At 48.9% G+C, this 14550-nt stretch overlaps 2 protein-coding genes across 3 annotated transcripts in view; one reads left to right on the forward strand and one right to left on the reverse strand.

The window, feature by feature from the left end:
* Positions 1-14550, reverse strand: part of LOC116853040 (epidermal growth factor receptor) — a 136940-nt gene that overhangs the window by 32335 nt on the left and 90055 nt on the right. The gene's annotated exons all lie outside the window — the stretch shown is intronic.
* On the forward strand, positions 391-5266 carry LOC116853809. The gene is made up of 2 exons (XM_032835052.1): positions 391-861; positions 1117-5266. The coding sequence occupies exons 1-2, from the start codon at positions 807-809 to the stop codon at positions 4548-4550; spliced, it is 3489 nt and encodes a 1162-aa protein (XP_032690943.1). The 5' UTR covers positions 391-806; the 3' UTR covers positions 4551-5266.

Below are 14550 nucleotides of genomic sequence, written 5' to 3' on the forward strand. Positions count from 1 at the left end.
CTGGCACCCCATTTTTTGAAAATAAAGCATTCCGATACCGATATAGATTGTTCTAGTTGTTCCAAACATTGTTCCAAAAGCACAAATCAATCAGTTTAATTATAAGCCCGAAAGATTAAAAAAAATTTTTTGACAAACAGTCTATCGGACCAAGAGTAAACTTATACTATCTCTCTTGTTCCAACCGAGATCTTTTTGTTCTGAGTTGTTCTAGGCTTAAAAATTATAGTTCTAGAGTATGAGACTCATAAGATCATTCGTTCTCCGAAAATTCGTAAAAAAATCGATTTGATAGTACTCGACGTCAAGAGTAAACACATGCTTCCTTTCTTGTTCCAACCGAGATCTTTTTGTTCTGAGTTGTGCTAGGCTTAAGAATTATAGTTTTAGAGTATGAGACTCGTAGCGTCATCCGTTCTCTGAAAATTCGTAAAAAAATCGATTTGAAAATTGGCGGAAATAATTACAAAATGTCATGACAAAATAAAGTGAAATTGCTTCGTCGTTTAAGCCTAGTAATGTGGTACAAAGTGAGAACAATTTGGAACAACTTTCAAAATTATAAATTTCAAAAAGTGGGGTGCCAACTTCATACACTCAGCAATGCGAACAAATCTATTCTCGCAGCTCGCGCGGTTCGTTTGTCTCTTATGATATTTTCGTGACAGTTTTGTCCGCGCATTATGTGTCTTCGTACGAAAAGTAAATAGTCCCGTCAGAAATCGCTCAGCTGACTCGTCTTTGACGACAGCTCCAAATCAAACGAGTGTCCTTCGCACTTAACCGCGCCGATCGTGTCGTCGAAAATGAATCGTCTAAAGCACATCCTCGGTGTAAACGTCCCTCGTTACGTCCCGTCCGGTAAATATCATCCAAATAATTTGCGCGTCAATTCCCTGTCGAAATTTCTTACGTAAATCTGCACTCTCGAGGAGCGTCTCATTTTTCATAAATATTTAGTATACGTTGCATCACACTTCGAAAGCTAACCAAATTGCACCCTCATCTTGTCACTTCAGATTTTTTTAACATATTATGAATATTAAGAATGTATGTAACATGTTTTCATCTAAAATAATTATTGACATGTTTGTCCATACGATTCATTATCCGCAGTGAAGAGAAGTCATAGCACCGGTGTCAAACACTCGGCGCAATTGCGCCAAGGCAGCGCGCGGCTCGTTTCGAAAGGGAGCAAAACGATTTGTAAGCAGCGCAGCAAAACCAAATCGATGTCGTTGAAGAAATCATCGTTGGAAAGTGTAGCGAGAGGAGCGCGCTACTATTCTACTCAACAAGATGTCAAATTTACCAGCAAACGGCGCATGCTGCAGACGACGATAAATGACGCAAATCGCAACAGCAGTTTCATCGCATCCGTCGGGAGACAGCCTCGATCATACGCGCAGATGATAGCCGATTATAGCGAAGCTATCCGTGAGACATCCATCGCGGCTGTACGAAACGACGATACTTGTTTCGGCAATATATTACGCAAGAGTCCATTCGGTACTTTAACTTCGCCGTTTTTGGGCAAGCGAATGAAAAATATTGTCAAACGGGGCGGTGTAAGTTCAAGTAAAAGTCGAGCAAACGACTCGCCCCTTTCCGACCCGTTCGATCGCTCCATCCGACACGACAGCACGGAGAACATCACCGAAGCTACGAATCAGACTTACGTTCAGGTTACCGAGTCGAAGGATCGCTCTTACGTGAAACTGGTCGCCGACTGCAGCAAATCCACGCACAACATCTCTGTCGCATCGAACGGTGCTTTAACACCAAGGTTGTTGGCGAGGAATTCTCTCGAGCCCTTCGCCGCTCCAGCGAGAAATGCCAGCAGTACGAACAGTTCGCAGGGAATACCGCGAAAGGCAAGCCGTGTTGCCGTTGAGACGTCGAGGCAGAGTTCAACGCAGGTGTCAACGAGTACCGGCGCGTCGAAGCAGCCGCAGGTCGAGCTGCACATGGTGCCGTCCGCGAAAGAGTCCGTCGTGTCCATCAACGTGGACTCGGCCTCGGCTAGACTGTCGAGTCCCCTGAAACTCGCCTCCGAGGAGCTGTCCGTCGTCGTGCGATCTAACCAGAAGGCATCTGCACGGTCCAACGAGGCTCAGTGGAACGCGCCGGCGATTCGGCAAAGCGCAAACAGCGCATTGCGGCATCGCGGCGACTTCGGTCCGATGCGCATTTCGATTAGCGAGGACTCCGCGCCGATCAAACAGATTGAGTTTTCAATCAACGGCAAACCGGTTTCCGAGCTGAGGAGCATCGTCGCGCGCACCGAGAGGCTAGACGTGCTGACTTCGCCGGACAAAATCGAGATCAGGGTACCGTTCGCCAAGGACGACGCGGCCAGCAGGAGCCGAGCGGAGGACGAGCTGCGCCGGAGAAGCGACTCCAGCATGCAGCAGATATTGAACGTGCAAATATCCGCCAATTTCCAGAACGAATCGACCAAGGGAAGCACCGACCGACCGCATAATGCGCCGACGATCACAAGCACAACGTCGACGCCATCGCCGCAAGCTCCCGCGACTCGTTCTCTTCTCAGGAACCCTGCGGGAGTCCCTTCCGCGATTCTCGACAACGACGACAACGCGCAACTACGCGGCACTTCCGTCCGAATGGATATCAAAGCTGGTGCGATTAAGGGGAAGATTGACGGACGTAGAATCTCAAGTGGGAGTCGAAGTTCGAAAGCTCAACGTGAGACAACGAGGAATCTGTCGGCTGACGAATCGGACGTTTCGACGATCGCGAGAGCGAACGACACGGAAGGTGGGAAATTATATGCGAGAAAGATCACGAATCCTCGATACTCGGGTGCGAATAAGCACGATAAGAACGAATCTTCCGACACTCGCGTTCCCACGAATATGATTCCCTGGTGGTCGTCCTCGGACGGTTTCAACAGGATGAGGAAGAAGGAGGACGGTCGCAAACCGGCAGATTGGAGTGAAAATAAATTACCAAACCAGCCATCGATGAAACCAGCCCAATCGACGAACAACACAGCTGCGGTTGCAAATAATTCCAGCGATATGATTTCTCACTCTTTGCAGCAACGCGAAGAATTCAAACCGACTATTTATTATCCGTCGTTATTTAGACTGAAACCGAATCGGGAGAATCTCGACTCTACTTCCGAAGTTATGAGAGACGGCTTCAAAATTAAAACCATGCAGACGCAGGTTACGGAAAAAAACGGCGAGGCAATTTCAAGTGTCAAACGAACAGAACCGGTCACATTATCTACATTTGAGACAACGAATCTACAGAACAAGCATGATGATGCGAGCGGAGAACTCGATACGCATGTCAAGAAGACATCTGTCCTGCCGAAAAAGTTCAAAGTGCCAAAGGATACGCAGGACTCCCCGTTAAAGCAAGATCGAGAAAAGAAAAGTAACTACCCGCTGAAGGAGACGCATTCGATCGACGATACGTTCAGCACGAGCAAAGTGAAAGTAAGAGATATTCTAGATGATATGAAGCCGCTTGAGAAAAGAGAAGACGGCAGCCTGATCGATTATGGTTTAAAGGTGTCATCGAGAAAATCAACGATGAAATTAAACAGCGGAGCGAAGGAGATTCGAGATCCATCTCCAAAAGTCATGAAGATCTTATGGAACTCATCGGATTCGACATCGAAGAAGTGCATGACCAAAACGACGTTAAAGAGAGAGCAGATCAATAAAGCAGCGGGACTACAACAAATAGGATGGGACAAGGCAGAGAAATCAGAAGCGAAGAGGATTATCCTGAAGGAGAAAGATGATCCAATCGCGAAAGACCTTTTGGCATCCGTAGACGTTAAAGCGCGGAATGAAAATCCTGTTAAGAACACAAAAGGATTCCAGCAAGATAGTCAAAAAAGTTCATCAAGTATCAGTGCTTCAAAAATGATGGAGACTCAGAAATCGGGAAAATTAAATAAGTTGAAGTCGTCTGAGTTCAACTATACTCGACATCCTTTTAAAGAACTTACGGACAAACAAATGATACAACGAAAAAAATCGTTCGCAGTCACTGATACAACCAAGTCATCTTCGCAAACGAAGTCAGATCCAACTTGGAAAATAAAGGACCACAATCCACTCACAGATTCGATAGAAAAAAAATGCAGAGGGACGCCGCCTTTTGCGCGTCGAGCCGCAGACAAGTTGGCTAAGACAACCAAAAATGTGGCGGCGATCGAAATTGCAAAGCAAACTTGCGCGAGTGGCGACTTGTCAACGAAAAATCGCCAAGAAAATCGACCGCGCAAGTCCAAGTCGGCCCTCGACAAAAGAAATCCCGCAGGATCAACCGATCCTCCGAAGAAGCCAAATGATTCGGCTGGTCTCAAGTCAGCTGATCCGAAGATGCGTATGAGAACTGATGTGAAATTCAGCGAATTGCGCGCGAACTTTAGTGGGAGTCAGTCAAGTGTAATCGGAAGCATTTCGCCGTGGGCTCACGTGGACAGGCCGGAGAAAATCGTGCTGTACTCCGCATGGTTGCAGCGGTTTAAAAATGACGTTGATGATCACGAGAAGTTACTCTAGTCGTGCGCTACGTCGACAAGAATTTCGAACATGTTACGCTGGAGACTTGTTAAAATACGACACGCTTGATTATCCGCGACTCCTGAACCAATCTCGACGAGTAAAATCATCCGGTGCAAATAAAGCGAGTTTCGTCAAAAAGGCCAACGAGAGTGCATCACGTCATCTAATTTCGTCACTGGATTTTTCGGCCGATCTAGGGACCGGAACGGTCGGTCGCAAGACTTCGGTGCTTGCTTACGCAAGCAAGCAGGGGCGATCTCGCTTCTCGGATGGCTCCGCGTTTCGTCGGCGGGCCCCGAGAGAGCGCCGGATTGGGTAATTAAAATTCTCATTAAAGCCGCCGGCGGCATCTTGAAACGCGCCGCGGACAATGGGGCCTGAAACGAGGCCGCGGGCCGCAAGGGTAGGACCGCGGCCGAGGGGGCAGATGGCGAAAGCACGAATGGAGCCAACCGGCCATAAAGAAGGAGGGAACCTGCGTCAAACTCTCGTTTACAATCGAGACACTTCGACTCCCTCGAGCCCGCTCGCCGTTTGTGTCGATCTTGTTACTGACGATCGTAAAACTCGCGCTTCTACGCCGCGTCGGGAATTCCGCATCGGGATTTCGCGATACCAGATGTTGTTGTTTACCCTCAAAACACGTGACGTAAGAAGATTATATAAAACTGCGGTTTTAGCTATCCAAAAAGGAAAAAGACTATATGCCCTTGGGAAATAAATAAGAAAATAATTAAAAACAGACGAAAAGCAACGAGTACTCGCTCCTTCGTCGCTTCGCCGCAATTAAACGAGTCGGTCTTTGACGCAAATCTACGGTAAGAGAGTTTATCATGAGTATTGAATTTATTCAAAATATATTCTAAATTCTAGTAAGTTTAGCATTTCAATTAGGAATATTAAATTTTAGAGACAAAATTTTGGAATTTTCTTAGCAGTAGAATAATATTTTTCTGCGTGTACGCTCTCTCACGTTTCTTCCTCTTAATGTTTATTATTATCAAGATGTCTATTTCGATCGATCGTCTGCTTATATAGGAAGTTTCTGTTTTCGTAGCATCAAAGGGGCACAATAGTCTATAGACAGGTTGTCCGTAATTTTTGAGGTGAGTTTGTAAACTCATAATTTTTGCTCAACGAGAGCATTCTCTCGTTGGAAAACGAATTCTCCCATTAAACAATGTAGGGAGTTCACAAACTTATGCCAAAAATTACAAACAATCTTTTAGTCCCCGACTATATTTCGAAATTCTTCTAGCCTACAAGTTCTACGAAATACTTGCGGGCTTGATGTAGAATCTAAATTTCGACCCGGGTAAGCACGAACTTGATCTTTCGGGTCGAGCTATCGGTGCGGCACGATACCCGTTATTATGCCAATTCGCGACGGGCACCAATTTGGTGCCTCCGACGTGAGGGCCTTCGACTCGCCGAGAATGAGGCTCCATCATTGAAGGGCGCCGTGGTCCGTGCCACGTCCCGCGCGCGCGCAATCGAGAAACCTATCATTACACACGCGTTTACCGCGAGTATAATCCCGTTCTGGCAGCTCGCCAGTCATTTGAAGTAATGCATCCCGACACAGTCCGGGTTAAGCGAGACTTTATCGACAGCTGTGCATCGAAAACGCGTCTGTAAAAAATGTAAACGTCGCTGCACACGTACGTCGCACCGCGGACGCCTGTTGGATTAGCGTTGCAAATCGATAAGTTCATTGAAAGCGAATTAGACATCATTCGGCGGCACGGTCAAGCTAGCACCCCGTCATTAATTCGCTTGCGATCGCGCAACTTGCACTGGGCTCGACAAGACAGGAAAGAAGAGAGAGAGAGAGAAAGAGAGAGAGAGAGATAATTGTTCTTACACAGAATTAACACCACAGACAGACACGAAGAGACCACCGAATTTTTACGGCCTTGAGATAATAACCCTGCTACCACGATATGTAACACGTAATGTCCTTCACCGCGCAATTCAAGGCTACGTGTTGTTCGTGCAACATAAACACGTGTTCTGCCTAACGTTCCTTTCAGCCTAGAAATCTCTTACCACGTCAATGACGCGTAATAAAGGTCCCGTTATATCATAAAGGCATTATCGTTGCCATAATGACCGCCGTGGAAACTTTCTTCATGCTAGCGTGATCTACGATCGAACGTGCCGACTTGAGTCGCTTCGATGAGCGCAGATGATGATCGTAGGAGATTATCGGCGGGACGACGAGTCACACTCGCGATCGCCAACAAGCCCCGCAATTGCCACACGATAACGAGCGGCCGCGGTAAAGCGCACTATCCCATCGCTAATTTATCGTGTGTCTTCGATCGAGAGAAAAATGAAAAGAAAAGAAACGCGTAAAGTTTTATCGCGAGGCTGGCACTCGCGTGCTCGCGCGTGAATCCTCGCTGACGATGAGGCCGTTAATTATCGAGAGCGACGAGGGGCATCCTTCATAGAGCCAGGAATGCAGATGAATCCTTCTCCTCCGCTACTCGGCATTCATCTTGGGACCTCGACGCGGCCTCTCTCTCTTGCCTGCCCGCGTACCTTCGCTCTCCCCGGCGTAGCAACGAAAGTTGATCTGACCCCACGAGAGTCCGGTTCAACCCTGCTCTCTCTTCCTCCTCGTCCTTCGCGCCTCCCTGCCGCGAACCCTCCTCCGCGTTGCCCTAGCTGCTGCGCCGGGCATCGGTTTGATTTATCACGGTGTTGCCGGCAGCTTCTTATAAATGTGCAGAAACAACCCCACTGCTACGTTCATCGCTCATCCAGGCGGAACGTATGCGACTTCTCGGAGTCCCGCTGACTTTTCCTCAGCGTCCTTGGCCGAACGTCAGGTAAGAATCCCGAGGATTCCTTCCACGTGATCCCTTCGCGATGTTATCGGGAGAAGCTTCGGCCCGACCGCCTGCCCGCTTCAGAAATGTCATGTATCTTTTCCCACGAAACAGGATATTTCCCAAAGTTATGAGGATAAAATGAAATTAATTTCCCTTACGGGCATCGCGAGACGAAAAATGCTATCAAGTATCGTTAAAGGCACAATCAGCGCGCGCGTGTATTCGTGGCGTTCGTGCGATCATGCATAGCAACGCGTACATGCGATCGATCACGCGCGCTCCTTCGCGAATACCTTACTTTAATGGGGGATTACGTTTGCAGCGAGGTTTCTCCAAAGCCACGATCTCTGTAGTGCTACGTCCACCTCTCTCGATTTAATCCTCCTCTTCCCGCCCTCGCGCTTACGAGGATTAATTATTTTTCTTCGTGCGAGGACGAAGTTCACGGTCATTTTCTCGTCGATCCTTCGCGATATCTATCTGAAGTCACGCTAATCCTTCGCGAGGCCCTTATGGAAGGTAGACGCAGCGGTTTAAGCGGGAAAGCGAGAGACTTAGAGAGAGAGAGAGAGAGAGAGAGAGAGAGAGAGAGAGAGAGAGAGAAACTACTGAGAGAAAGATGAGAGAGCAAAAAAAAGGAGTGTCGAAAATGCGGATTTTGTTCCGGAGTGGATCAGTGCGTAACTTAAGGGAAGATATGTCGCCGAGTTTGGGGTTAATCCGATCCAGTGTCATTTCGAGTGTGCTCAGCTCTCGTAACTCTTTCTCTCCTTTTCTCCTCGTGGTTTTTACTCGTGTCCCTTGGTTGGGACGATCGAGTGCTCTTCTGCTTAATCCTCTCGCGAAAGAAGGTGCAGGCAGAAAGAGAGACATCGAGAGGAAGCAGAAAAAGCTGTATCCAGATAAAGTCGCGAAATCGAGCCGCCGTCGAGCGAGCTAATCCGCTTACGGTGATGTCCTCGCAGCCGAGGAAGAAGCGAGGAACGTCGACGTTCGCGACATTCGTGGCGAAATTGCAGCGAGTAAGAGTCTTAAGTCGCGGAGTTATAGAAACATCAAGGCGCGGGCAACGCGTGTCCCTCGACAGCGCGCTGCTTTAAGCCGTCTAATGAGATTGAACGACACGGTGCATTCGCGGTGAATGGCACACGCTGCGTTAAAGGGACTTTGCTACGCGTCGATTTCGCGAGTGGCTATAGTTTAAAGATCTTTACGGCACGATGATCACGCGAGCGCGCTTAAGAGAGAGCAAAACGCGCAATTCCGTCGAAAGAGGCAGCGCAAATTATTCGCAGATTGCGTCGGAATTGTCTTCTTAAGTCATGCCTTTATATATCCTTTAATAGCGCATTGAAGGTGGACGATTTCTGACTGTTAAATAAGATTTTTTGATGTATCGATTTTTGAATTTTTGACAAAAAACTTTTTACAAGGAAAAATTTCTCCCTTGAGAGTGCATCAGAATCCAAAATGTAGCAAGTCTTTCTCTTCTCTTTCAACCCACTCGCTTGATGATCTAGAAGAGCGCATTTACTCTCCTCCTTCTACTCGATGCCCGACTTACGACACCAATGCCTGAGTAACAAGCGTGTATTCACTGCGCTAATTGAACGCGCATTGATATGTCGCGTCGCTATAAATCGATTACTTTATTGAGATCAGCCTCGGAATGCGCGCCCCTCGCTTCTGGACACAGCGGCTTCCAGGGTAAAAGAGATCCTGGAGCGGAGAGACACGATAATGCGACGAGAGAACGACGCGATCGCCTTTCTCTCACGAGATGTCGCCGATACATTAGCGTAACTTGACTGCTTCGTCGCGAAGTAACGCGGTAATTGCTCGGTTCGGTGTTCGCCTTTTACACGTCGCGCTTATCGGCCCAAAAGCTCCAGAATCCAGGATATCACGTCGTCGAGACATCACTTTCGTGGAACAGTTTGCTCTCCCGTCGATAAACTCGTTTTATATTTAAGGTGCCGCGGCGCGCTTATCAGGACCTAATGAGACGCGATCGTTCTTAACCGCGGGAGTTTTTTTGCACGACTTTAACTGTCACTGGATCCGCCATGAAAATTTAACGCGCTTAGGACGGAATGTCCGACGAGTCGTAAACGGGATTATCGTGTGCGACGGGATGTGTATATCGAGGTATTCGCGACGAGCTGCTGTATACGGTATTAAATTTTCGATTAGCATGATTAATATCGCACACGCGCAAGTCGGCCGATTCAACAGCCGTACGCGGAGCCTCGCCAGCGGATCCTTCAGAGAATGCCTTCTCGAGGATCGAATAAATGTCTATCCATCTATCTTACATTCCTCCCCTTCTCCTTCCCCTTCGCCGTCTCCTCTTTTTCAAGAGGATGACGCAGCGTAAAGAACGCGATGATCGCAATCGCGCGGTTCGCTCAAGCTAATTGATGATTTCGCCTACTCGGCGGCCTGCGCCGAAAGGGCCCATACAAGGACAGCGATCGCGGCCATCCCGAATAAAGGCCGTCGGTCCGATTAACCGCGATCCAACGGGCACGATCCGCGCGCGAGCACGATCCGCGCGCGGAAGCAGCTTTCAACAGCGGCGCGATTTCCGCCGAAGACGAATGCGCCGCGGCGAGCGAGCGGAGGAGAGTTTCTTATCGTGCATCGTTCGCTTACCTACTCACTGCCTCTTCTCCTGATTTATGCGGCTTCGTGAGCCGCCACTTTCCGGGAGCTCGCAGGCGCGAGGTAACGAATCGACTATTGTCGCGTCAGGACGCGCGGAACCGCGGCGTTTCGCGAAGTTCGTCCGCCATCTCGCTCGCGGACAGAAGAATGAGAGGATCGGGTGTGCATTTTGGGGTGGAAACTCCGACGGCTGCCACCATCTGGTTTATTTGACCTTTTAATGTTTTGGACATGGACTATCTGGATTTTTGTCTCTCTTTCTCCCGTACTCACTCATTTATAATTACCCCGTACTAATTGTTTCTTTTCGGCTAATAGCTTTCTTAAAGCATTTTATAATTAATTACACTGTTCTTTACATTATGAACACTTTTATTTATATTTAATTTTAATTGTCTGCTTCTGTTATTATATGCTTTTTTAGCGTATTTGAGGGGATTGATCCCAGAGCACATAATAAATGATGCTTCTGTTTCTTTTTCTTTAAAAGTTCTCTCTTTAAGATCACTTCAACGTTACACAGACAACGTCTGAAACAATTCCGTTAAAGCCCGTGGCACACTAGCTTTTGACAATTGCCTCTACGATTGTCTCTTGTCAGTCAGAAAGGAGCTGTTGACGACTTGAAAAATACACGGATGCCTAAACGAGAATCACGAATCGCGATCGTCAGCAACTCCTTTCTAATTGATTAAGAGACAATTGTAGACGCAGATGCAGTCGTCAATCGTTAGTGTGATACGAGCTTAAGACGATGTGACCCAAGCGGATTCGCTGGCATCATTAAAAGGCTCGCTTGCTTCTCTCTTGAATGAAATCGCGGGTTGCTCTCACGAGTGCGGTGCCGTTCGTATCTAGGATTACCATCGGCTCGCTCGGCTCCCGGGGTTAACAGGTGCAATAATTATGATTGGCTCTCTCGCCTTATGGCGATCGTGGCCACCGATCGATCGATCGACCGCCACCTCTTCTTATCCCCCTTTCTCTGTCCGATCATCGCCCGCGCGCGCGTGCGTGTTTTTCCGCGTCGGATATAATCGGAGGGGCCTCCATTAAAGTTCCAGCCGGTGAGGCGCGGATCGTTTCGTTCGCCGGGACGTATCTGTAATGAGAATCGAAATCTTCGTCTCTCGCTTTTTCCTTCCTCTTCCTCGACACACGACGATTAATACAGCGCGGGCCACGGATTTATGCGAGTTATAATCGTCCGCCGGCGCTCTCTTGATTTCTCCGCTTCTTCCTTCCCTCCCGTCCGTTCGAGACGAAAAGGTCTGTACTTTTCCACCTTGATTTTTGAGCAATTTTAACAAGAGTGTTCTCACGTATGAGGAAAACAGGAGAATGATCGTGGACAGCACCGATGGTGAGCACCGTCGGATATGCTCGCGCGAATATCGCGGACGTTGGCGCATCGGCTGCTTCATTACCGCGATATCGAGGTGTTCAAGGTGGTTCGCTTCTCGGGATTCGCGTGAGAACACGCCGCCGCTAACGATCCCTCGGCTCACGTCGCTACCTTGATTTAATATGCCTGATTGTCATTCAATATTCGCGCGTACCGTTCGGCCAGCTGAGTCACCGGCGAGCGAAAGGCGACAACGATGTCGCAGCTACCATTCTAGATCCCGAAGTAACGTTACGCGCGCCGCCGAGACGCGGGCCGTCAATTGCCAAATAAGATGCTGAAATCCGGTCGAACCAATGTCCATCAGCGACTTGTAATTAGCGAGCCTCTTCCCCATACCTATTCATGCTCGGCCAATTAATCAAGATCGCCGTGTATCTGCGCTCACCTCTCCAGATTGCAGACACAGCTGTCTATAATATTGAGTTAACGATGTCTCTCGACGGCCTCTAACACGCAGAAATTATCCTCGCGCAAGGCCAGGACGCGGAAGGGGAAGAAGAAGCGGGACAACTCCGCGAATCTCAGCCGAGATGAGCGAATGCCGCGAATAGCTACCCGTTCGACAGTCCCGGTGTACGCGCGCACCGGTCAACGAAATGCAATTTATTCGAGTTAGGGATTACTCCCCGCGAAGATACAGTTCGTCTGACGCGTGGAACACCCAGGAGCGGCCGTCGCAAAGGGAAAGAGAGAGCTGGAGAAAGAGAGAAGGGAAGAAGGGCAGCAAGTGGAGAGCGAGTGACCAGGTCTGAAGGAGCGCGCGCGAGACAGTGCCTCGAGAGCTCGTTATACGGCCGATGGGGAATGCGACGTTGCGGCCTCGCGGTGGGACCACCCTGTTCGAAACCGGCACGGGGGAAGGGATCGAGGGACAATGTCTCACTTGAATTTACTATCGGCCCCGTATTCCTCGTAGCCGTTCGGCTTTCTTGCGACGACGGCTTTCGCCGTAGGTCCGCCGATACCTCCGGGTCGGCGTGGAGATTGCGCCCGTGGACGGCCTCGTGGAGGCATCCCAGGACGAGGAGCGCTCGCGTTTTCCCCTCGTGGGGCAAAGAAAGGAAAAGGGACGTTCCGGATTAAGAGCCAAGGAGGAACGTTGTACGCGAATTAGTTCTTATTTTTTTCAGTTCACTCTAGTTTTCTATCGTCATTGCCGACTTCGTTCTCGATTGTTCTGTTACGAATGTATTTTTCATGGTTTATGTGGTGTGCAACAACGCGATATCGAGATATCGTCGACGGTAATTTCAGAAAATCAAATTTTCGTCGCCATCGTCGTCGGTTCTGTATCGCAAAATTCGCGAGTTGAACAATGCTGTGCACACGGGTGTTACATAAGCTTGATCTTCTTCGATCCACGCGTTTCCGAACGCGCGACAACAATGACAACAGTCGGGGTTCTCGAACCATCAGGTTGACATCCGTTCGGCGAGGTCACTCCTAATGGATAACGCGGATAATAATAATGAGAACGACGACTTGCGGCGGCAATTACGCGGCGCACTTTTCTCCGTTCTTTCGCTCCATCTAAGTCGAGTCAGCTGACTACGCGGTCGATGATGTCACCGTTGCAGCGTACTCTCCTCACGGAGGAGCGACACCCACTCGAAAGGCCGAACACCTACTACTCCGCCGCGCTGTGCGACGTCACGATAACAGAACTCCTTCTTCGCGACCGCTCCTTTTTTTTTGCCCTCTTTTACGCGCGCGAACTCCTTGGGTCCTGAGCATCGTCATGACAAGATCGTGCTTTCCGCATGAAACGTGTACAGCTGTTTCTTCCTTCCGTCCCCATGCTGTGTACCTACTTCTGTTTCCACTTGGAACAAGTTGTTATCGTTATTACCGCAATTTACGATATTTCCGATTATTTACATGTAAAGTGTGTCGAAGGAGGGGACTCATTGTTCCGAGATGTAACGTAAACTCCATCCCATTCTCTCCCCGGCCTCTTTCTTCCCTTCTCTCCTCTACCTAGGTTCTCACCCACGCGCTAAACGGTCGTGAGCCTCTCGCGCCGAGCGCGAGTGAGAGCTTATTAGAACACACGAATAGAATCTTTCGAGCAGCGTGCCGCCATAAACGGCAGGATTCGCCCACGTCTCGACAGCGTCTCGAATGGTATACCTGTCCGTCGCTTTTGAGCGCGCCTTTTTCCAATCATTAACGAGCTCCCTGTCCGCGACGCACCGCTCGCATCGACGAGCGAAAAGTATCCCTCTCTCTTTGTTCATGAGATCCTGTGCTCCTCCCAGTGAATCAATTAAACGCAATTGTTTCTGTGACGTAGCCGTACCCGCGCTGTGTCCACGGTGACGTTGATGAGGACTGGTTCATCGTCGTCTATAGAGCGCGTCTCGAAATGCGTTTATTTCAAATTTGTTTATAGAAATTCTATTCATATTACTATTCTTTGGATACTTCAATATCAATTCGACTAAACAAGTTAACAAAATTACGTTATTGCAGTAAGATTGACGCCCCGCGAAAGAGGACGTTATATTTTGTCTATACACAGACATATATTATATCTTCTCTAAATGGATTTTATGTAACCAAAAGTAACGAAAGAGGAAATTCCACGAGTATCGCGCGTCATGCATCCACGAGAGGACCTCCTCTCCTCTTGCCTCAAACGACGACGTGGTGGTGCGCGACGTAGTCGCTCCTTTTTCTGGCGTGCAGTCCGAGTGCCGGCGAGTATTTGCCGCGATCCGTCGAAATATCGGGGTGTCCAGTGTATAATAAGACACGGCAGAACGTTGCTTCGGACACCTCGGACACATGTCGGCACCGTCGGCCGACGAGGTCTCTTCGCTCCACGGCGGAGTGTATACGTCCGCCACTCGTCAATTAGACGCGACATCCTTTCCGACACGAAAAACCTGGCCGGGCTAGTACCTCGAATCGGAGCTGAGGGGTTTCGGAAGAATGACATTAACATACCGAGCGCGACGTGGGGCGGTGGAAAAGAGGAAGGAAGAGGACGAGAGAGAAAGAAACAGCGAGGACGACAGAGAAAGAGAGAGAGAGAGAGAGAGAGAGAGAGAGAGAGAGAGAGAGAGAGAGAGAGAGAGAG

The sequence above is a fragment of the Odontomachus brunneus genome, unplaced genomic scaffold (assembly GCF_010583005.1).
Source record: "Odontomachus brunneus isolate Ranch 3 - 2012 unplaced genomic scaffold, Obru_v1 Obru_scaffold_006, whole genome shotgun sequence".
Taxonomy (NCBI): domain Eukaryota; kingdom Metazoa; phylum Arthropoda; class Insecta; order Hymenoptera; family Formicidae; genus Odontomachus; species Odontomachus brunneus.

Bases quoted from the DNA above. Each gene is read 5' to 3' on its own strand.
- LOC116853809 (XM_032835052.1), top strand. From the start codon at position 807: ATGAATCGTCTAAAGCACATCCTCGGTGTAAACGTCCCTCGTTACGTC. The intron at 862-1,116 runs GTAAATATCATC...CATTATCCGCAG, and splicing joins CCCTCGTTACGTCCCGTCCG to TGAAGAGAAGTCATAGCACC.